At 41.1% G+C, this 24,162-nt stretch overlaps 1 protein-coding gene across 2 annotated transcripts in view; it reads left to right on the forward strand.

The window, feature by feature from the left end:
* The first annotated feature begins 1,504 nt into the window (after positions 1-1,504).
* CHN1 (chimerin 1) overlaps positions 1,505-24,162 on the forward strand; it is a 100,448-nt gene continuing 77,790 nt past the window's right edge. The window contains exons 1-3 of one of the 2 annotated variants that reach the window (XM_068138542.1): positions 1,505-1,558; positions 1,772-1,902; positions 22,556-22,594. In XM_068138542.1, coding sequence (XP_067994643.1) covers positions 1,788-1,902; positions 22,556-22,594 — 154 coding nt within the window. In that variant the 5' untranslated portion in view covers positions 1,505-1,558; positions 1,772-1,787. Of the gene's footprint in view, positions 1,559-1,771; positions 1,903-22,555; positions 22,595-24,162 lie in introns of those variants that run through there. The other variant, XM_068138543.1, reaches the window with a different exon arrangement.

A 24,162-nucleotide genomic window follows, 5' to 3' on the forward strand; every position in this document is an offset into this window, starting at 1 on the left:
CTGCAACTAAAAATATTAATTCTCAGTACTCCAGCTACTTGATAAACTTTTGCACTTTATTCATGCAAAATGAAAATGTTTTATGAAATCAGGTACATTGTGATAGAATTCACTTGGGAAGGAAAAAAGTAAGAGGAAATGATCACTCTGGGATAAGATTATTTTTATTAACTTTACACAATAAGCAAAATATATCAGCATGGAACCCTATGTTTTGATGTATTTGACAGGCATAACAAAACCTTGTGTTTTTCTTGTTGCATAAGACAAGATTTAAAGATACTGATGACTTCCCCACACAAACTTTCTTGTTCTCTACAGGAAGACTCAGTAGAATTCAGCGTGAATGTCCAGACTTCATAGAGCACCCCCTTTTCAGACAGACCTTTATGTTCTTAGCTGCTTTGTTGAAAGAAATTATATTTTATGTACTTCACCCTGAGCTGCTCACATGCCTGGCACCATTAATTGCAGCAGCTGTAGATGCAGCCTATGCACTTGCCTTTCTTCCTTCAGCCTGTTCCATGGCAAGACCCTTGTATTGAACACACGCTTCCCACTGCACATCGTTGTGGTAGCCACAACAGTGACCCCAGGGAAGGTGGGACAGGCTGCAAAAAACTGCTTGACTTGGCTGATGTCTCCAAAGCCACTGTTGAATGCTGAAGATTAGTACATCTGTAAAGGATTACATTTGAGTAAACGATTTGCATCTCCGTGCTCGGTCTGGATTTGAATGCTCGGCACACACAGCTCGTATCTGAGAGGCACAGTAGTACCTGAAACTGAGAAACTACTGTATCATTGAACAAGGCAGGTCTGATTATGCTGCATATACTGGGCAAGATCTGCAGAGTACTAACTAACCTCAGCTTTAAACAAATGTTTTCACATTCAAAATGCAAACTGTATAACCGAGTTATGCCGTCTTTGATTAAGCACTTTCAGTGCTGAAATGTAGAGTCCTGGACAGCGAAAAATGACAGCGGCCGGCGTGACTGAAATTTCTTGCACCAAAACACTTTGAGGTAAATTCCAGAGTTTTGCTCTTTTTCATGCTTGCTGTCACTTGAGTGCAAATTTTCACCTCTCTTAAAAAAAAAAAAAACAAAAAACCAAAAAACACAAAAAAAAAGAGCCATGTTTCTCACAAGGCCGTTAGCCCTTCTCCTGCGGGAAGTATGCGCAGCGCTACCGAGGCTGAAGAATTGCAGGGCGACGCTCGCTGAACGCAGCCCGGTGCCCCGAGACTGATTTCCACAGAGAAATCTTCTCAGCGGAAAGCAGTCGTTCGAGACGGCTCCAGAGAGTACCCGAGGGACAAGCCGCGCACTGCCGGTGCGACGTACATGTGAGGAGATGGGACCAAACCCTCCACCCTCTTCGCGGCCAGGATACGCCACCCGACCACCCCATACGAGGGGACGGCTCTTTCCTTTGTGCCCCGGCGGGCGGCGGGCCGGCCGTGTTGCCATGGGAACCGTCCCGCCGGCTGCGGCGGGAGGAAGGCGGGTCGTGTGGCGGCGCAAGATGGCTCCCCGAGGCGGCGGGCCGCAGCGTGAGCGCGGGAGGGGGTGGGGGGCGGGAGCGGGGAGTTCCCCGCCGCTGCCGCGCATCTCCGACGGTCGTGACCCCTCCCTAACTCCCTAGGGCCCTGCTCTTCCCTGCGCCGCGGGCTGTGGCTGCTCCGCTCCGCCCCGCGGCAGCAAGTAGCAGCGGGCGCTGGTGCCGCGGGGCGCCCTGACAGCCCCGCGTCCAACTTGTGTTGCAGGCGCGCCCCGCCGCTGATGCGAGAGCTGCCGCGCCAATGCCAGCCCCGCGCAGCCCAGCCAGACCCCGCCGCCAAGCCAGCCCCCGCCGCCCTCCGGGCCCGCCCCGCCGCGATGGCTCTGACCTTGTTCGGTGAGTACCCGCCGGCGCGGAGTTGCCGTCCCTCATTGTCTGCCGCACGGCAGCGGCTGGGCGTGGGCGCGGGCGCCGGCTCGAAGGGCTGCCGCAGGCCGAGGCCCGCCGCACCGCCCCGCGCCTGGGGGTGGCTGTGAAGAATAGTGTGCCCTGGAGGCAGCCTCTGGTGCCGGCCGCTGCGTGGGCTCGGGCTGCGAGGCGTGATAGACAAATAAAAGTTACGGTGCCTCAGCAAGCCCGACGGTCGCTGAGGAGGTGCGTGGCGAAGCCTCAGGCTGACTACCGTGGGACCCCGCTCTCCTAGGAGGGTCGCGGTACGGGGCTTAGTTGCCTATAATGATCAGATGCATTTCGGTTATTGTGTTTAAGAGCTCTGCTTCAAGAAAGGACGCTTTGAGGAGGTTGTGAGTGTCGCTGTGGTTGGTTTCACAACCTAAGACAGTGTAGTGGGAACCTGCCTGTGAAAACTGTGCTTCTAACTGTTGAACGTGTGGGCTCTCATGAGTGAGGTTATTAAGCGTAGTAACGCTTAATATATTTAGTTTTACAGTGGAGAAAAAAAAGAGCCACAAACAGCTTCTAGAAACACTGGGTAAATGCAACAATGCAAAGGGAAGCAGAAATTAGTATAACGAGCATCTCTACGAGAATTGGCGATAGTCGGGGCACTCTTTCTTGTGAGGAGCTCATGCACCAGGAGCGATTTCTAGTGAATAGTTTAAGTGATGATCTGAAGTCTGAAGTGTTTAGACTGTGGATTTTACTTCCTGTGTAAACAAACGTTCTGATTCTTGGGCTGGTGCAATTTCTTAACCCATTAAAACAATTTTGATGTTTTTTTCTTAAAATTTGACACCTGCTATGTTATTGTGGCACATTAAGCCCTGCCTAAAAATAAGTTTAGCATGTGTTGCAAGATAGCTCTTCATAGATAAAAATCTATGCACTGCTTGGTTTAGTTACAGAGCTGTTATTTCTATTTCCTGCCTGAGTTTTTCAGGATATGAAAGGTGGTAAATCATAGTTTGCAGTGGAGTAAACTGTCATTATAGGCCTGGTCTCATTACTGAGTTCACATGAGCCACCAGTCTTCTGGAGGAGTTGGTGCAGGTATGGGGGAGCCCTGCACATTCTCAGTTGCATCAAGCTCCTTAACTGATAAGCATAAGTAAACATAGACTGCCCTCAAATGACAGATAGCTTACTGTGGGTGTTACATTGTGTCATGGTAACTTCCGATGGTTGAGAAAAGGTCCAGGCTGTTATCTACAGGCACTCCAGGTAAATATTATAGTTATTCTTAACCAAAAAAAAAAAAAAAAAGTGAAAAAGTGGGCTTTTGAAAATTAGCACTTTTTCCCATGGTGAGCAGCTAATGTGGTGTTGCAATCTTTGGCTCAAAAATTTAAGAATAAATTTTATTTTTAAACAAAGTGGCATTCCCAAGTCAAGTAGCTGGTGTATTAAGGTTACATGATTCTTTTCCAATTCATGTGTATTTTATCTACTTAATGACATGTTCCCGTGAATGTACATTTACATTACTAAGTAAATTAGTAAGTAAATAAACAAGTAAGTAAATAGACGATTTTTGTGTGCTATTTCCTCTGTTGTTAAACTACATCAATATCTGTAAAAGGGAATGAGCAAGGAAAAGATAGAGTGGAGTACTCTGCTATGTATAAGTGTTAAACCATATCTTGTCATGGGTAAAACCTCAAGATTTTGCCCTTTAAGAAAACACAAAATGACAATAAAACAATGCAACAAATAATTTGTTGATGCACATTAGACTTAATGTGGTGCCTTTCGTAAATGTAAAAGCTTTAGAGTAAATCTTGAACTATGGATGTAAGAGCAGGAGTGGGAGCTGTATAAATGCAAAAAATGCACATTATGTTTGCAGATGAGGGGTGATTAACTTGTGGTTGAGGTGGCATAGCTTAGTGTGTCACTGTGTGTCCTCCTGTCTGTAACAAAGATGGACCACAATGTATTTGCTTTGAACCTCAAGAGCAGAATTCAGTCTTTATCTTGAATTTTGGCTGCCTGCGAGTAGTTGCATTTTCAGTTACTGCACCAGAGCTGACCCATACTAACTCATTGAAAAGATAACTCAGAAAAGGGTGTCTTTTGACTTGTTTCAGTGCACCCCTCTACCAAAAAAACATCAGCAAGTCTGGGGAAAGGCAGAATAACTGTGCCTAAATGAATGTATCTGTTTTGATGTATTAAGCAGCTATAATTGTACTATTCTTAATTCACACCTATCCTTTACCTGTAAAATTGTCCTGAGAAAATAGGTCCTGAGGGATTTGTTTGCTTTGATTCTGCTCCTTCACATAAATTCTAGGCTAAACATAGTGTGTTTCTTTTTTTCTAACCCGTAATGGTATATCACAATGAACAGAATTTAATGTATTCTGGGGCTGCTTCTAATAGGATATGCTATAAAGCATGTAAAACTTGAGATAAATTGCTGTGTCAGATCGGGGGAGAAAAGTCTGAAGCAATCTGAGATGGAAGATCTTGGAAGCGGTTGGCTAAGAAAGTACCTCTGTTACCTCTCAACCATGTTGGCTGCTTCAGGCAAGAATATCATCTCAACAGGTTTATGGCTGCATAAAGTTGCAATGGCAGAGATGGCTATTATCACCATAGGTGATCACCCATATGCAAAGTAGCTTTTCGTGGTAGCAGTAGAAGTAGGGTTTCACCATTCCCTTGAGTTTGTGTTCTAATGGAGATTTGATCTAACAGAGGAAAGCAGATTCTGTTCTAGGACTGTATCAGTGGAAGACTGGAAGACAGTCAAGATACCTGGAAGAGTGGAAACAACCTGATCCTGTTGTTTGTTGCAAATAATAGATGCAGTGAGTTTGATATCTATATTTGTGAATTGCCTGCCAAGAGTTGGCAGGGGTTTTTAAACTGTCTTTTCCCACAAAACAGTGCAGACGTTCACACCCCATGTCTGTAAATGTCTGGAACTTGAGCAGATGTCTAATTCTAGTGTTGTTTTTCATCCTACAGCAGATTCATATTCCCTTACAAATGACTGTGGTGATTACAGGTGTGGCCTTCTTTTTCTCTCTAGCCATTTCTTCCTGCCTTCTGAGAAGTGGCATGTAAGCTGGTGTTCTTCTCTGCTATTTTGACACAAAGTTCAGTGGCTTTGTGCCCTGCCTTTGTGAAGCTGGGCTGAAACCACTTGCCTAGTTTAGTGAGGAAGCAGATAAAGGATACCCACCAGTTCTGCTCTGCTGAATCCCAGTGAGGGGTAGGAGCTTCATGGAGACAGGAAGCACAGTAAGCGATGTTTCTATGGCTAGACTTCCTAGAGCTCATCTGTTAATATCTTGAGCTGTGAGATCTCACAGTAACACGGCTGAGGTGTGTGCTGTCATTCCACTTGAATGACTCAAGTATGGGAAAGATAACAAAACAGTGTAGAAGAAAAAGGAGGGGAAGTGTTAAGCTATCCCATTGCTACTGTTGTTTGCTTCTCTGAATGTCCTGAGAAGTATTTTAAGAAAGTTAGCATTGTCCTTTGAAAGAGTTTTTTGTTTAATTTTAGTGCTTAGGAGCTGTCCTTATGTTTTATGAATTCCCTTTCTGTTCATTTGTTTGCTCATCAACCTCTTTGTGTGAACAAAGGAAGACGTTTCAAAACAGCCAGGAGAAATCTTCATGGACATATTTGTCATTAGTTATTCATGCCTTCTTGCTCAGAGCCTGCCAGTGGATGAAAACTCACTCTCCTGAATATTGGTGGTTAAGAAATGAGAAGGGAAGCAATTCTCTTTTAATCTTTGAAGTGCTTGTACCCTGAGTGGCTGCAGATGAATGGGATTTGAGACAGAGCTGTAGCCAGCATGACAGATACGGCTATTTAAGGAGATGATGAACAAGGGCAGTTTTTAGAGAAATTTATAGGGAATATATCAGATGAAACGAAACAAGCAATATATTGTGACAGTCAGGAAGGGTAGGGACAAAGAAACCAATTATCCCTCCATTTCAGGTGTCCATGCATTGCTGAAGGAGCATGCAAATATTAATTTGCCAACTTAACAGAATCCCTTTCCACAGCTGTGAGCTCTGGTGTTATAATGCACAGAAGTAATTTTCTATTAATCTGTCTACCACTGTGGGGATGAGGCAAACTTTATGAAATTAGTTCTTCCGTACTTGAAATGCTAATTAACAGATTACTATTTTAAGTCCTATGCATCTGTGATTACTGTTCTCTGTGCAAGCCATACTTACTGTCTTGCAGCTGCTTCAAAAAGTAGGGTGTGCTTATGGCAGTACAAGCACATATTTTCTACTGAGACAGTCCTAAAGATATTGTAGAGAAATTAAATCAATTGATCCCTAAATGTTTTGCTTGCTTAGGGAAGGCTTTTAAATTTTATAGTGCTTGATTAGCTTAGTCACAGGAACATAGGAAATAAATGTTATTCTAAAACAATGCTCACAACAGATCATGCCTGCAGTCTCCCTGCAAGACAGGAAATACCACAAAAATTGACCTGCTTATTTCTTGTCTTATGTGCAGAGCCTTCTGACACCAGAAGGTACACAGATCACCTACAATTCAAGTTGTTCTCTGTATTTTTATGCATAGCCCTGAACTACACTTAAAACTTGTGGCCAGTTGAGATGGTAAAAGTTTACTGGCAGAGCCCCTTAGCTAAAGGGCCAGTCTGTGCCAGAAAAGCATTCTTTGAAACTGTTCCTTAATTGAAGTAGGTAATAGAATTTGGTCATGGAATTGGAACATTTACAGTGGGGTTTATGTCACTAGAGGAAACAGAAATGTAGAGTGCTATAGGCATTGTACCCATCACTCATGATTTGAGGCAAAAAACCAAAGCAAACCAACCAAAACAAAACTCACACCCACCCACACAAAACCAAAACTCAAACAAAAACTCACCCCACCAAAACACCAACAAAGCCCCCACAAACAAACAAAATCCCCCCCAAAACATTAAAAGATCCTCGCTACTTGTCTTATGTCTTGGAGAGGTTTGTAAAGTGAATACATACTCCACATTGCACTTCATAGACCAGATAATTTTTACTAGTAAAGCACTGGATTCAAAGGGGTCTTTTAAAGTCAGTTACCATAGGTGCTCTTGCAGCATTTATCCTTTGCTTAAAATGCTGGGGCTTCATTCAGTGCCAACTGACTCAGGCTAATGTTAACGGAGATTTAAGCAATTCAGCATCTAGTCACAACAGAGACTTCAGATAGTTTAATTAGAAAAAGAAAATTTGGCATATTGGTACAATGTTTGAAAGTCTTGGTTTTGAAGGAGATTTTAAAATGAAGATGTTTTTTAAAAAAATAAACAGAAACCATGTTAGAGATAAATTCAGTCTTTCTCTCCCAGATATGTGAAAAGGAGTTGGAAGTGCCCAAGTGCTGAGAATCATGATTATTTTCTCCTATGTGCTTACTAACCTTACCTAATTTATAGAACCTAATGAATCAAATAAGGAGAGCAACTTTGAATTGGTTTTGCTGGCAATGTAATCTCAAGGAAAAAAAAAAATCAAAAAGGAAACCTGCTTAGGAACTGGGAAAAGAAGATGGATCTATTAACTAGCAAATTGGAATCAAATATCACAGAAGTGACACTAACACTTATAAAAGGATGAAGAATTTTCATTTATGGCTTCTCAGCTTAGCACTTTGAAGTATGTCTCAGGCAGAGGCTGGTAAAAATTGAGTTTTCTGTTAATTGTGAATATTGTATAAGAATCTTGAAAAATCAGGTTTGAGGATTGTTGCTGAAGCTGGAAAGGGCAGACCCAATTGTGTGCACAAGTAATGAATTAATGAAGCTTTTGAATTTTCCCCAAAGAGATTCTTGTGATATCAGCTGAGGTAGACCATTGAACAAACATATCCCTTTCCTTCTTGGCATCAAGTCACCCACTAGGAAGTGGAGACAGTCTGCATAGCGCAGAATCTCATCTGATGATGTTGAAGGGAAATGCTTTCTGGATCTGAGGATCCAGGAGAAGTTACCAAGCTTTGTTGATATACGCAGCACAGCAGCCAAGGACTCAGGTTTCAGGTGTAAGTCGGTGTTTACATCTATTTGATTTGGACTCAGCTGCCTTATTGGGTTTGGGGACTTTATACTCATACTATCTCTCTCAAAGAGCTCTTAGCTGTTTTTTAAGATGTAGTAAAAGATTTCCACGTGACAGAAAGCATATCTCAGTGGCAAGAAAAGACTGTTTACATGTAATTGCAGTGCCATAGTTACAACAAATACTACTGTGCTTGGCAAACTGAATACTAGCTTTCTGGAAGACTGTGTGATTTGTGCCAAATAAAAGCACGTTAATCAGGATCCTCTTGCTGTGCAGGCATGGGTGACCGCTGTAGAAGTGCGTTGTTAGATGATTCTTTCTCCTTATTCTGAATTTGAGGATTTGCTTCTGCATCTCAGGCTATTTAGCTGCTCCATCTTGTGGACAGAGATCGTACAGTTCTGCAGGAACGTGCCTTCAGATGAAACAACAGAACCAAAACCTTGCCCAAGGGCAGTTTTGTAGTTATCAAAAGAATATTAGATGCTTCCTCCTCCCTTGTAAAATTATAAACTAGCTTGGTTGTCATTTCAGAGGGGTGGATTGTACCTGCCTTGTACATCTTCATAAATGACGGCAGAAGATCAATAACCTTTCAAATTTTGCCATTTTGAGTCTACCTTGAAAAAAGGAAACGTGTAATTGAAAGCCAGTGAAGTATTTAATATTCTAAAATATTTAACAGTGCTACTAGAACTTTGTAATTGAGTGGCATTCAGGCCCTGAGCACCCTCACTGGGGAGACCCAAGAAGATGCTGGGAAGCGTTCCTGCCATTTTTCATGCTGTTTCTTGAGGATTAATGTTAGAGTAGTGGATCAATGTCCTGATGACAGTCAGGGGGAGGAGGGAATCTTGGAGTATTCTCTATGTGTGCAAACCAGTTCACTTCTGACATTTCCTGCACTAAAATATTTGTTCTTCCTGTTTGAATGAAAGAGGTGACATTTCTGAGGTGATTTCATAGTTTTTTGAAAACTTGCCCATAAAATCTTATTTATTCTTGTGGAGGCCTGATTTCCATTATACCCTGGTCCCCAGGTGTAGTTTTGTCTTTTTCTAGCAGTTCTGTGGTAACTATTGTGTAGAAACTTGAAGCTGCTGTGGCAGTCAGGGCTGGTTAGAGCTTCTGGTTAAATTATGTTTAATGCTGATAGGATGTCATAATGTGGTCTGACTTTTCACATGACCAAATCTTAGTCCCTGGGAGAATGTGTTAGGAAAACTGCATTCTCTGGTTGTGGACCACTGTCAAAGTTGGAAGATAAATCTTGCTGCTGAGAGTGATTGGGTAACTGTGTTTTGGTTTCAGTCATCTCTGTGAGGAAGCCCACAATCACATTCGTCTATGCTGCAGGTGGTAGAATCTAGTTCTGCTTAATACATCACATGGTTGTAGATGCAAGTTCATGGTGCTGATGGAAGGTGGTCGTTCTGCGCTCCTGCTCCCCACCTCTGTCTCCTTCCTGCCTGTAGGTAACTTTGCCATTTAGGAAGCTCAAATAAAACCATCGTTTCTTACATTGACTAGGAGCTGAATGTCCTGAAGCAGCGTGCTTGTGGGAAATTCCCACTCTAAAACTAAAGGTAAAACACCATTTCCTAAACACTGGAATTGTTTTGTTGTCCACTGCACAGTGGTGTGCTATCATAGCTAGCAGCACAACAACTGCAACCCTTTATACTGTGTAAAAAATACGGTACCTCATGTAGCAGTCTTTTACAGCGATAGAAAAGCAGGTATGGAATTACTTTTTATGCGTAGTAAGTGGGGGACTGCGAAAAATGGAGTAATAGTATAGTTCTGACAAAAAACCCCTGTGTTTTGGTGCACCTAACCATTCCTTTCTCTCATATTGGCAGGGTACAAGGCAGCCCATGCTGAATTAGTACCTGATAAGTATACATTTCAGAGCAGACTATGAAAGTTGCTGGTAATTATTTGGCAGGGTCAGTCTTGCATACTTTTTCATCTGTACCTTATGGTTTCCTTAGGACTCTGAACACAATGTGTCAGTGCAATACTGGGTCATTTTTCATTTAAAAACAAAAAACCCAACCAACCTAAAAAATAAACAAGCAAGCCAACCAACAAACAAAAAACCCAACAGAAGTTACAAACAGGATATATATAGCTCTTCCTCATCTTTGCCTTAGTGGCTGGACATGCACACATGAATATATCCTTCCAACAAAGGAAATGTCATTTTTTGACACAGCACTTTTACTGATTTCCTTTTCAGGCTTTTTGAAGAGTATATGTATAAATAGGACTTGAAAGTGTTGAAAAAAAATCTTTGCTGGTTTCACACAAGAGAAGCATTTCAAAATAAAATAGTGATTCTTCTTCTAGGTGAGAAAATATTCAGAAACTTTCTGTTGCATATTACTTCAATGCCAAAAATTACCGGTAAGGAAATTATGGCAAGTCCTTTTTTATTGAGAAATAACATTTGTAGTATAACAGGCTAAATATTTGCAAGTATGTTAACCAAAAAAAAACCCCAACCAACCAACAAAACCCAAACACCAAACCACCAAAAGAAAAAGGAAAAAAAAAAACACAAAACCCACACAACACCAAGAGGAGAGGAAACTTACCATGACATTTCCAGTGTGAACTCACGTGCCTATAGCTGTGCTGTTGTTCTATTGTGTTCTGTTGTTCTATTGCAGCTCTTGGGGAGCTGCCCTGCTGTCTGCCCACTTCCATGCTGTATCAAAGCGTGGTAACTGCCCCCTCCCAACACCCTGACTGCCCCTTTTCTGTAACTTGGTGGAGCACCTCTTACTCCTTGGCTTTGATTGAGACTGTGCTGTATAAGAAGATAACCCTCACCTTGATCCACCTCCAGATGCATCAGATCAAAGCAAGATAATCAGTTCAGCCTGACTTTCCCTTCTGCAGGCTCAGAATTTGCAGGAGGTGAAACAGTGTTGCTGCTGCCTCAAATCATGGTGACCCCCAGGGCTAGGCAGAGTATGCTACACTCTTGGGATGGTAACTCAGAGTGCTGCCTCCAAGCAGCCTCTGAAATGAGTAATCTGTTTTGAGAGAGAGCTCGCACTGGCTAATTCAGCTGCTAGGTTTGTTGACATTTTACTCACACTCTGTAGAAAGGTGTGTGAGAAGCAGGAAGATTTTTTTGGTTTGTTTGTTTTTCTTTTAAAATGCTTTGTTGATGGGGTACCTCTGCTCTTAGTCACAACTCTTAAATGTAAAGACTGTCTTATTTGGAAGGCATCTTCCTTCTCTCATTGGTGTGGAAGACACAAGCAGGGCTTGCCATGTGTCAGAGTCGTGGTAGCATTTGCCCTTATTTCTGTAAGGAGATCCTGCATATCCTGATCTCTGACAATTGCTTGCAGCATTCTGCCTCCTGGCAGTTCCCATCTAGCTACATAAATAGACCAAGACCATTTTTAAAGTACAAACTGGATTTTTGATATGTCACATCCTATAGCTCTCCATGTATCTGAATGTGTTTTCCTGCTAGTTGCCCATGATAGGATTCTTTTTATAAAGCCAAAGTGGAGATAAAGATGCAAAAGAGCTGTCACCCAAAGGGGTAACACTGGCTGGGGAATTACTGCATTAGTAAGACTTGAGAATGGAGATAGTGCTCTTTGATTTCTAGGATGATCTCATCTGCATGAGTCTCTTCTCTTGCCAGCAACTGTTCCTATATCCAGTTTAGACATCTAATTCTGTAGGACAAAGTCTTATTTTTCACTTGTGGACATTCCCATGGGATCTCAGTTCCCAAAATGATGCATCAATACTCCAGAAATAGAGCCAGTAGTTGTTGAAAGCCTCTGGATTAACATGATGCCATGATAAAGTGAAATGTAATAGACCAAAGTTTCCATTATTTACAGACCACATTGCACAGCTGCTCCACAGACTGGACCTCACACCTGCTCTCTCTGCCTTTCTCTGGTTCCTGCCTAGTGCAGCAGATGAACCTGCCAAGGAGAGAAAGAGTTACAAAAATGATGGATTTAATGCTATAAGCAGGGAGACACTGGTGGGTAAATGTATTTTGCCATAGTTCTTTCACTACATGGAACTGCCTGAAAGGAATGTGAAGTTTTCAACTTATCTACCAGGAGCAACCTGCTCTGTGCAACTGGAGGCCTCTTGAGTATTTTATATGAGACTGGGAGAGGTGAGAAATAACACTTGCAGCTTTTAGATTGGGAAAAGCTCACAGCCAAAGAAAAATGACTTTTAGAGTAGAATCTCAATTCCAGGTCAAGAAAAAGCAGTCCACCACGTTGTGTCTGTTTCCCTTTCTCTTGTCTCTGCCAGTAGTGTTTTGTAGGTATTTTATTCATGACAATATGAAACCCAGTCATGGTTCCAGGCAAGAGTACTTTACTTGGTAGTCTGTCCTCCTCCTTCCAGCCATGCGTGTTGATGTACTGCATCTGTTCTGGAAATGAGGACATAAATACAAGCTGTAGTTTTGCGTGAGCAATGGTGTGTGTTAATGCCAGTCTTTTAGAAAATGAAAAATCTGTTTGCAATAAGAATTGTTATAGGTTTGTTATAACTGGTGGCCTAAGAATTTAAATGGGTCAAGTTTGGGAAAGGAGAGGCAACACCATCTATTAGACCATCTGACAGAGAGAGATGCGCTTTGGAATATGTGAGTCTGTCTTGAGGCCAGAAATCAAATCTGCTCTTGATTTTTCCCATGTGACTCAGATTTTTGCCTGTCCTGCTAATGGGTGTTTTTGTTCTGTTTTATTTTTCCTGTAGAAGGCTAGTGAATGCACAGCAGCTATCTTGGTCTAAAATGCAAGGAAAGAGGAGTTCTCAGCAGATTTTTAACAAGGGATAGGGTGTCAGGGTCAATGTTGTGCTCTTTTGTTGGGGCTCAACTTTTGGCAAAGCCACAATACACTATTTAAAAGTGGATTTTAGAGCAGGAAAGTGAATGTAAGTTCATTGTCTCAGTGCTGTGTTAAAAAAATTCAAAGCAACCAAGCAAATGGTGATAAAACATGCCTCCCCATTCAGCAAATTAGGGCATTATGCAGTAGATGGAAGGCTTGTATTTCAAAGGTGCCTGAAAGCTTGTCCTTTATTTAGGGACATTTCTGCTCAACCTTGACTGGACAGGCTTCTATTCATGGGAGGGGATTAATTTACAGCTAGAAGACAATTTTATACCATATAACATCTTTCTTTTTTATTATCAGGGTGACGGCTCAGAATATTTGTGTCATCAAGCTCCAGTCAATATTCCCTGTTGCATACGTTAGAGAAATCAAGACAAAAACGTACTGTTGTGAATGCCTTGAGGCTGTAGCTATATAACAGTTGGCACTGGGTTAAAGTTACGGTAAAACTGATGTGCCCTTGGTGGTGGTATTAATGTTTGGAAGAAGTAAAACAAGTGCTGGGAAATGAGCTTGGTCTCTGTGCAGGCTTTTTGAAAATGGGAGACAAAGAAGGATTTGTGAAACAAAAAAATAGGAAAGGAAATGTCAAGGGGTAAATGTTTTCTCCTATATTATTCCTTGCCATGGTTGTAATAAGAGCAGTGTAAGAGCAATAACCTTGACAGGTATTTTTCCTGGCTTTCAAGCAAGCTTCACTGACCATGATCAAAACAGTGTCTCCAATGAAAAGCAGTCTGGATTTAAACCAGGAGAGTTTGACTTTAGTGTTCAAGCTTGTGTTGCCTGATGTTACTCTGGATTGCTCCAAGACTTTCTTCTACTGATACAGAAGATATTTGGACAAATTTTCTGTCAAATCTAAAAGATGCTTGTCTTCCAATAAAGGCATGTCTCTGTCAGTTTTGAAATTGCAAAATTAGTTTGCAAATGACTTTTCATATAACCCTTAGGGGAGGATGGGAAACTGCCTAACTCATTGATCCATCACTTTGAGGCTGCAGCCACCCACAGTCAGTTTTGCCACAATGAGATTAAACACAAACAAAAAAACCCAACAGACTGTTTTACTTTGAAACAGATACATTCAAGAGACATGCTTGATTTTCACCAACATTATCCAGTTGGAAATTGTTTACTGGGTAAACCAGACATTTCAGGATACCCATGAACCTGTAGAGCTATTACAGAGCTAGTGATGGAAATCAGACGGTTATAGACAGCTGATAGCCTCACTGCTGTACCTAGAGCTAACCCCCAGAGTCATGTCAGGTAGAAATTTCCATCATATCTGTCTTTTCTCGGGGAGCAAAGATGATGTTCCCAGAAATGCTGAAAATTGTCTGCAGCTTGTTGTCTGGAGGCTGAGATACAATGCTGGAAATGGTAAGCAATGTTGAAGTCTGTCTTTGAAAATGCCCACAAGGTGGCACTTGTCATCTTTTTACCTCTCAGGTCTAAATTTTTATGCTTACAGCAAACGTAGGAAACAATTTTTGAGGTTTTAAAACTTTTCATAAACTGTGCTTTCATGGGAGGGATATTTTCCGTCCCTCCATTAAGGGGGTAGAATCAAGAGAGCAAGAACAGCTGTGTTTTTCTTGTTATCATTGTACATGTGAAAGTTCTAACTTAAACCATCTTTTCTGTTGTTGTTGTAATATAGGATTTTTCAAATGTTTGTCATCACTCCTGTATCAGATGTTGCTATTTATCTGGTGAAGAGGAAGAAAAATGAGTACTGGCATCCCTGACTTTGGTTAAATAAAAATAATTATTCATTAAACTCTTCCTACCATTCATAAAGAAGCAGTAATTTGCTAATAAAAGGCATTGAATTCTATGGTTTTGGTGGGTCTCTCATTCAACCCCGATTACAAGTTTTCCCACAAAACTTGTTGCCAGATCAGATATTCGTAGAAATCAGGATGGCAGTGTGGTCTCCCTCAAGACTGATTATTCAGAGCACGTCCTTCTTTAAGTCCACTTTTACTGAGTGTACTTTCTTGTCTTCTGCTTGATCACATCAGAGAAATGGCAGTGGCCATTGTAGCTTTCTGGGACATTGTTCACACTAACTTCTTTACTCGTTTTTACTCCAGTAATATTTAGAAGCCTAATTGTGCTTGTTGAGAGTGGTATAAGCAAAACATGTCAGAAGGGCAGAGAAAATTAAGTTTTGTCCCATTAAAGTATTCCTAGGGCATGGAGTGTGTGATGATGTGCCACTCTGCAGTGTAAGGGTTGGTTTTGTTATCAGCACCTGTATTCACATTGTATCTTTCCCTTAGACTGTATTCTTGTTCTCCTCCCAGGTGGGAATACCTTGTGAAAAAGTGAGGAAAACACACTCAGCTGTTTTCTTGCTTAAATAACTCAAACGCAGTTTAACTTTAAAAGTCCAAAGCTGACCATGTACATGGGATTTTGTAGGTGTTAAGGAATATAGCCATCTGTGCCAAAGGTTAAAGTGAAGGAGTAAAACTTTGCCTGAGGACAGTAATCACTGGTCACTGTCCCCTCTGCTGACAGGCTTGGGCACATCCCTGTAGATGGATGACTTTACTGGCAGAGTGACTTTCTTATGTCTGGGAAAACAGATGGGGGCAGTTGAGCAGGCTGCCTGTAACCTTTGTCTGCTAGTGCTGTCCCCTGGCAGGAGGTGAACCATGTAAGATGGCTATCGCTCCTTTTTGGGCCTAGAGGCCACACGTCTGATCAGATTAGGCTTTAGTTTAACACTTAACAGCTACCCTGCTCCAGGTCCCCACTAGAGTGGGTTCTGTCAGCGACACAGAGAGCTTGGAGCAAGGGGTCTATTGCCAGGAGGGCTAGCTGTCGGCTCACAGCTGGGATGCGTGCTGAGCTCTTGCATCTGCCTGCACGTTAAAATGCATGCCTATCTGGTGTCTTTTCTCTACCTGGAGAAGGAGGAGAAAACAAATTTTGGGTTATTTGGAAGTTTTTTGCACTGAAACTCCTTAGAGTAATGGTGTCTGCCTACCTGAGGAAGAGCCTTGACATGCCTAAAAGTTTTCAAAGCTTTTTACTTAATTCAGAGGAAACTGTGTGCCAAGGATAACATTAAAGGAGCATCAGACTCGGTAGCAGTTGAGAAGTATCAGTCATCATTGCTGAGCGTTATATAGTATATTCTATATTTGGGAATTGGGAGAAAACATGGTGCTCGCTGCCTGGGGTGTTTTCAGCCCTGTGGGGATATTCCAATAAACAAAGGAAATGCTGTTATGCCGCAGTTGTGAAACCCTGCATGTTTTCCACATGGGCCCAGGCCGTGTGTGCCATCAGATTCTCGTCATTAATGTCTTTGTTTTTAGGGACTAACAGAGCAACATTTATTTTGGATTAACATAATTTTTTCAGTCACTTTTGAGTCCCAACATTTTTCTTTGTATTTTTGTAAAATAACAGTGCAATAGCTTTTATTTAAGAAAAAGGGAATATACCAAAAAGTATCCTGAAAGCTCTTAAAAAGCATGGTGCAAACCCATGCAAGATGTTTTTATCAGAAATACTTTGTTACCCATGTACTACAGAAAGGCAAAACCAGAACAAAAGTGAGGCCAAGACTCCTTTTTCTTTTTCCTATTCATGTGGAGGACCTGAATGCTGAAGAAGTTTGTTCTTACAAAAACATTTCATGAAAGGCAAAAAAGGTTGACCACAGCTTTCTCCTTTTTTCACTGGGCACCAGTTGAAATGAGCCTCTGCCGCTGCTGGCAGTGGTGTTCATGGTACTCTGCTTGCTGAGGTGGATGGGTTGGTTTCTGTGGGTGTGAGAGGCAGGTACCCGTGCATGGTGCTTGCTCCTTTCATCAAGACTTTGCCTTCCACCCCATTACAGACCATCACTTAGCTTAGTGGCTGCTGGTAGCAGAGGTGGAAAGAAGTTTTGTGGAAAAAAACATGTATCACAAGGATCCACACCTTTTTCATTCAGGATTTTCAAAGGCCCTTTCATGTATGCCCTTCCTTCTTCATGATACACACAACAGACAGGGATATTTTGGCTGTTCTCTGCACCCTCCCCCTCTGCCCTCTTTCCAGGAGCTGCCTGCTATTGCCTTCATGTGCAGGGACTCCTGCAAAATGCTTCCAGTGCTGCTGGGTGCTGCCACAGCCAGCACTCAGCTTCTATTTACCCTGAAACTTGTTGTGGTAGCCCATCTGTTTTGCTCACGCTGCCTAGGGCTGTGGCTGTATTCATCCTTTAATTACCTTAATGCTGTTGGAGTTCTGTTTTGGTTGGAGTGCATAAAATCCCTAAACGCTAGAGCCTGCTTGGCTGCTGTTTAAAACGTTTTGTGATGGCTCGAGCTTAGTTTCTGAAATGCTGTTGGCGCCTGTACTCTGAAAAAGAGTTGAAATTGCGTTTTCTGTTCAACTGTGTGGTTTTTGTGGTTTGAGAATCTCACCAGCAAGGGAATAATGGCTTTAATTCTGTAAGTCAAGTGATTTTTATGTGCATATGGATTTTGGACATAGCAAAGGTGCTAATAAGGAAGGTTTTGAAGCTGAGGAGGAATTTTCTAGAAGTTGTTTTGCAGTCTGTTGTGTGGGTCAGCAAAAGGCCACAAATGTTTGCCATGAATCTCTCCAGGAGTTAAATTTTAATGCATGCTGCTGCCAAACAAAGCAAAATTAATGTCTTAAAACGCATGGTAATGCTTAATGGTTAGTTCCTAGTCTGTAGCTTACAGAAGAACATTTCATATTTCCTTACTTCTCTTTATATTTATGACTTGCACTACTCTTTCATCCTACATCAGTTCAGAAAATGTGAAATTATATTTTCTTCTGATCACGTTGGTCCACGTGGCTAAGAAGTGGTCTCTTCAACAGGATTCACTACCTGAGGCATCACCTGTGTTCAGTAGAGATATTGCCAAATAAAAGTAAAGTTTAGGGCAAAAGCTGCTGTGTCAGGCCATAGCTGATTATTGCCTCCTAGACAACATTAAACTAATCTCCAGCATGATGTTACAGATCACTGTGCTGCAGGGAGTGACGTACAGTGGAAGACAAAATAAAACTGAATTCTCTGTGGGAAACCTCGCAGTAAGCCTTAAACTGCTTTATGGGGTTACCATATGTACTTAAAGTACTGCTGTTCTACCCTAGAGCTGGCTGATCTTCAGTGGGGAGAGAGAGCCATTTCAAACAGAGGTAAACATTTTTATTCTTCCTATAAAAGGAATACACAGGGACAAGCAGTCTAAACAGTTTGAGGCAATAGTAACAAGGTTTTTTATCTGCAGTTAAAATATACAGTCTGAAAGTACTACAGTTCTCCAGATTTATATACGAGATAAAATGGAAGTGGGTAAGAAAGAAGGAAAATCATGAAGGAAAAGGCTACATTGAAATGTAACAATGTAGCCATATTTGTGTTTATGGAAAAAAATCTGAGATGCTGTCCTAGCACTCGTGACTGTATATGAATGTCTCCTAAATGGCTGTATGACTGTCTCTTGGCAGAAGCCCTCTTCTATGCAAGTGTGCATTTCTGATGATCACTGTGCTTTTTACTTCTTAGTTGCACATGGTTTATGACCAAGATGTGTAGTTTCCTCTCTCTTTCATTAACTGATCTGCTTAAAGGAGGTCATGCTGGGCCTGGAAAGCAGCACTCCTGTCCGTCTGTGACATTTCTGCCTGTAAAAGGGCTGTTGCTAGAAGCTGTCTGTTGTGTTGTTCTGGGATTTTCTGCCTCTCTTTTCTCTGTGCTTAAGCAAATTTCAAGGAAGCCTGAAATAGACATGAGATGGCTTGAGAATAACATGCTGAGGAGATGGATTGGGCTGGGTAAGTGAGTCCTAGCAGGACAGCATTGAGGTGCAAACCAAAGCATTTCTTAGGAATGAGGGGAGAGGTCTTATGTGCAGATGAAGATTGCTAAGTCTGAGGGGGGAAGGCAAAGTCCTGGAATGGATGAGAGTATACTTGGGAAGAAAGATGACTACAACAAAGTGCTGAGAATTGTTTAAGAGGTTAGGATGACTTCTGTTCTTGTCCATCAGAAAGAGCCAGAGATGGACTGGTAAACCCATCCAGAAGTTGAGACAGGTAGCCTGTCACATGAGGTATTCATGAAATGCAGGTCCATGTCTGAACTGAAAACAGCAGGTATAGCTGGTCTGGGATAAGATGCTTACTTTGAAGATTAGTTTTGATTTTGCTATTGGTTCAAGAGTAAAACCAGATTCTACAAGGTAGAGAACTGAAAATGTATTTTCGCATGTCCTGCAACATTATTTCTGTCATTCCCTTTACCTGGCTTTGGGCTCTCAGAGGGCATTCAAGTGATGTGTCAGTTTAAGATATCCTTACTCTTTTCTTTACATATACATACATACATATTTACACTGTGACACGTCTGTTTCAGTCCTTAAAAGTACAGGTTTGGGGGTGCAGCTGTTTATTCCTAATCTCTTCCAGCCTGGAAAGCTATTAGGTATCAATATGGATTCAGGGTAAAGAATTTGAAGAGGCCTCATTATGTTGTGTAAAAGCAAAATCTTGCACTCTTCTAACCAGAGCAAAGTTCTGAAGAATCAAGAATCTGTCATTGCTTGGGGATAGTGGGATATTATCAAACATTTTCATTTTTAAAGGTTAGGAAGACTGTTCAGCAGCAGCATCTGTCAGGTTGAAACTGGGCCGAGTTTGAATTTGCAATTTATGTACATGGACAGTGTGCCTGATCTAAAATGTACTTGCTGACAAGAGTGCCCTCGTGCTGGCAAAAGCCTTACCAGTGCTAGTAGGGTCAGTTGGTGCATTTATACTTCCTGTAGTGCTCCAGACCTTAGGAGAAGAGCAGCTTTAAGCTGAATTGCTTCTCACTTAAGGCAGAAAATACAGTTAAGATAGAACATAATGCACAGCTTGTAGAAACTGATTTTATTTTATCGTAGAAGCATTTAGCGGAGCTGAGATACTGTGCTGATGGGAGCTGTAGAAAATCTGAGAACTGACAGTGTAGTGTTTATTGCATTAATTAGGAAGTGGTGCAGTGTTAGTGAGAAAATGTATTTTGGGTTCTGTGTTTTCTGTGGTTGTTTTTTTTTATCATGCCTTAAAGTGCTTTTTGGGTACTTTGAGTGCCTAATTGGAAACGCTGTATATGGAAAGCTGTGCTGTCTGAAAACCGAGCCCTTTTCCTAATAATCCATTTTAAAATACTGATGATGTGTTAAACAGGACCACATCGATTAATCTTTAAAACCTTACAGCTAGCAGGCTGCTCTGATGTTTATGCACTTCCTATTTTATCGTTGTGTAGTGGAATGGTTTTAGCAGTAGACTCATTCTTGCGCAGAAGCAAACACTACAGATGCTTTCCTTCACCGTTGTTACTGTGCTGGACTTGCTGCTACAGTATTTCATAGAAGATAATACCTTCTGGTTTTTTCTTTCTTTCTTTCTTTCTTTCTTTCTTCTTCTTTTTTTTTTTTTTTTTTTTTTTTTTTCCCCTTTTCTTTCTATTTTAATCACAGTTGAAATGACCTTTAGTTTTTTACATTACCTCTTGTGGGAAGGCCAGAGGGTGTTCTCTCACTGTAAAGGCAGTAAAGCTCGCTGGCGGATTTTCCAACGAAATCTTTGTGCACAGCTGCATAACATGAATCATTCCTTCCAATTTCCGAATGTTAAATGTTTGTTGTATGAAACTTACTGCTGTTCTTGCCTGACTTTAACAAGGCTTGAGGGTGGTTTTATTTGGCACAAATATTGTTGTTTTTCAGTTTTATAATCATGCTGCCCTCCGTTGTAACAACTATATGGCTTGAGTGTGATCAAGTATAGGTTGGGCTGCCAGGATATTTGTATTTTCATAACAGTCGGCTCATATTTTACAAACACAGTGTGTGTGTTGTCCTTTACTTAAATCATTTATTTGTAAATTCAACTCAAGCATATATTGCCCAAAGCCAGACTGTAGGGAAAGAAAATCCAGCTAGTGAGGTAAGAGTTGTCTTCTGGGACTAAACCCATTATTTTTACTTAGAAGTATTGCCCTTTTTCCATGTGACATTGCAGTGCTAAGGGATCGTGTTACAATGTTTCTGGAATGAATCGACTTGCGCTCCCTTAATTAAAGGTTTCAAAGTAGGAATGAATAACCATGACTACATCTGTTGCTGCTGATTTTTCTTTCACTGCTGTAGTATAGTGTGGGCCACCGAAGGTGTCTCTGCAGATATAAAGTGTTCTGACTGATCCCCAGGACATAGTAGCACATCTGCAAGACCTTCCAAAGATCAAGCTTTGAGAAGGATGGCAGTTTGACCAAGTGCTGCCTTAATAATTGAGTCATCATGAATAGTATTTATGAAATCCACTGACACCATGGTAGTCCAGAAGGACTGCCCCCTCTTCATGTGTAGCAATAAAATACAGGATAGAAAATTGAGCAAAATGGTAGCACAGGCAGGGTAGAGAGCATGCTGGGTGAGTCTAGAACAGGTCTGGAGAAGTCTGTGCCACTGAATCAGGAAAATACCTCATTCCACTAAGCTCGGATTCAGAGATATTTTGACATGGTCGATGTCATCATGGACTAAAGCATGTATCTGAAGATGACAGGCAGCTTATCCTAAGAGGAAGCAAAATAATACCTTTTCCCAGCTTCAGGCTGTTTCGGAGGCCTTAAGGACTCCAACCAAAATTCAAACAACAGGTTCCCAGATTGGTTGATCTTTTCACAGAACCTCATAATAAACACTAGAAATTGGAGGTTTGATGGATGCAGCAGATAGTTGCAGTGAGTTGCAAACATCCCAGAAGTGAATGCTGCAGTGAGAAGAGGCTTCAGACAGCAAGGCTAGCTTCATGGTTGTCTCAGCTTGTGACCCTGTAGTGTAATCAGGTCTGAGTAATTCCCACCAGCCCAGAAGATCATCTTTCAGAAGGCCTTATTACCTTGTAGCATCAGAGCTGAAGCTGGTCAGAGTGGTAGAACTGGATCAGAGAGAGTTTGCAACAGAGCCTGATCTAAAAATGTCAGGTCAGTTGTCAGCAAATAATGCAGGAGACAGAACTTACAACACACTCAGATTTTAGGTTTGGTGGGGTTTTTTTACTTGTTAATTTTTTATTTGAGAATTTGAGTTGGGCCTTTAATTCATACTGACTGCTTCCAAGTAGAGCTTGTACTTGGTTTTATTTCAGGAGTTGTTAATCGCAATACAGAAGAGAAAAAAGCCAAATGCATAAATAAATTGGATGAAAACATGATTTGTTGGAGTATAAATTAAGATTAAAAAGTCTTTCTGGTTTAATTTAAAAGGAAATTTACAGATACGTAGTAAAATAATTGTGTTTCCCTTCTCCTACCCCAGATTTTTGACTTGTGATCTGTGTATTTGCCACTTTGCAAATATGTGTGTGTCTTTTATCTCTCTGTCTAAAAAACTACTTCTTCCATGTTTTCAGTTTACATGAAGAGAGGGAATTTCTAACAGGTTGTTCTATCCTATGGTAGTAAAAAATAATTTTAGAATTTAAGTGCAATGTTTATCTTAAATCTGCAAGTGCTTCTGCAGAGTTATTTCTGTGTTAAAGTATTTCCAATGCAGCATTAAGATTTGTCATTTTTCTTTCAGATACTGATGAATATAGACCACCTGTTTGGAAATCTTACTGTAAGTATCTCAACAGTCTGGGGCAGTGGGGTGTGTGTTTTATTGATTGAGGTTTTTTGCTTTGTTTCTTGGTGTTTTGGCTGTGTGGATTTTTTTTTTCCCCTAAGTCAAACCTGAGAAAACTTTACTTCCTTTAGATGGATGACTCTGAATTTTTGTATTTTTTTTTTTTATAATTGCCAACATGCACAATCATTGCCATGTAATTAAGACAGCTGGGACCTCGGTCTGTTTGTGAATCTGGTGGCAAAATCTGTCTTTTGAATCATCATTTATTACACCAGTAGCTTGTCATATGCCAGGTCAACCCCGTAACATTAAAGAATTTGCATGCAAACTTTTTTCTCGCATCAGAGAGCTAAAAGATAAAACTGAGACTCTTTGCTATTAATTATGATTAGTCACCATTACAATACATATTTTGTACTTCTTGCTGTGATATGTGTTCTTTGCTCCCAGCATTAACAGTGTATCACAGCTCTGTACCTACTGCGAGTTTGGGAAACACTGCCTCTTTGTTCATTTCATTCCATGCCATAATCTATAGCAGGAGGGTCCAACCTGTCTAATACCAAATCTTAACTGGCTTCTTGCCAGGAGCTGAAGTCTTGGGTACATGCAAATAAATATCCATTCAGAATCCTATACTGTCATGGTTCAGAACTAAATGCAGAGTTATGGGATTTGATTATATTTCTGTCTCATAATGGGTCAAGAGGAATATCTTGTTCCCTGGCAATAATTACAGCAGGGAAACTGCTGTTGGAACTGTTGCATTACATACCTCCATTAGAGGAGGAGGTGGCATCTTGGCTTGTAACTCATCTACCTGCTGTGCTTTTAACTGAAAGCAGAGAAAGATCTGCCATTAGAGAAGAATTGCCTTCTAGGAAATCTTTTCAGCCTGGCTGGAAGTAAGATGGGAAGCAGTTCTCTGTTCTTAGCCAGTTTCTGTGGAGCATACTGATCATGAGTCTCCACTGCTCTTCTGTGAATCTCAGAGAAATCCGTGATTTTTTTTTCTCTTTTCTTTTGAACTTGCCTATATAGTTCTCAGAATTAGGTATGGACAAGGCCCAGTGACATCAAGTATTGCTTTAACAATAGAAACTAGGGAACCTGTGTGCTGGCAAAATAAGTGGTCCCACTGTGCTTGAAATGAAAATTACTAGTGTATATATGAGTGCTCTGATCTTCACCTGTTGCAAAAATCATTTTTGTAATAGCAGTACATAATAGTAAAGATTTATATATATAGTAACATCAGGGGAAAAAACATAAGTTTTTTTTTTGTTTGGAACAAAGGGAGTGAACTTTTCCAGTTCATCTTACGTTTGCTGTATCATCAAGCATCTTGCCAGTGTCTCTGTTCCCATGTAACTCAGTACATAAATACATGTATCAGTGGAAAAGAGTCATGATCAGATGAAAAGTGTAATGAGGTCAAATCTTATTGATTAAATAAATACATGAAGAAGATGGCAGCATGTGTTACTAGACCTTGGTGTTAGTATTTACAATTGAAACATAATTTAAAGGATTACAATTAAAAATACATATTTTATCAG

The sequence above is a fragment of the Melanerpes formicivorus genome, unplaced genomic scaffold (genome assembly GCF_026170545.1).
Source record: "Melanerpes formicivorus ecotype bairdi unplaced genomic scaffold, bMelFor1.0.p_v2 SCAF_5, whole genome shotgun sequence".
NCBI classification, from domain to species: domain Eukaryota; kingdom Metazoa; phylum Chordata; class Aves; order Piciformes; family Picidae; genus Melanerpes; species Melanerpes formicivorus.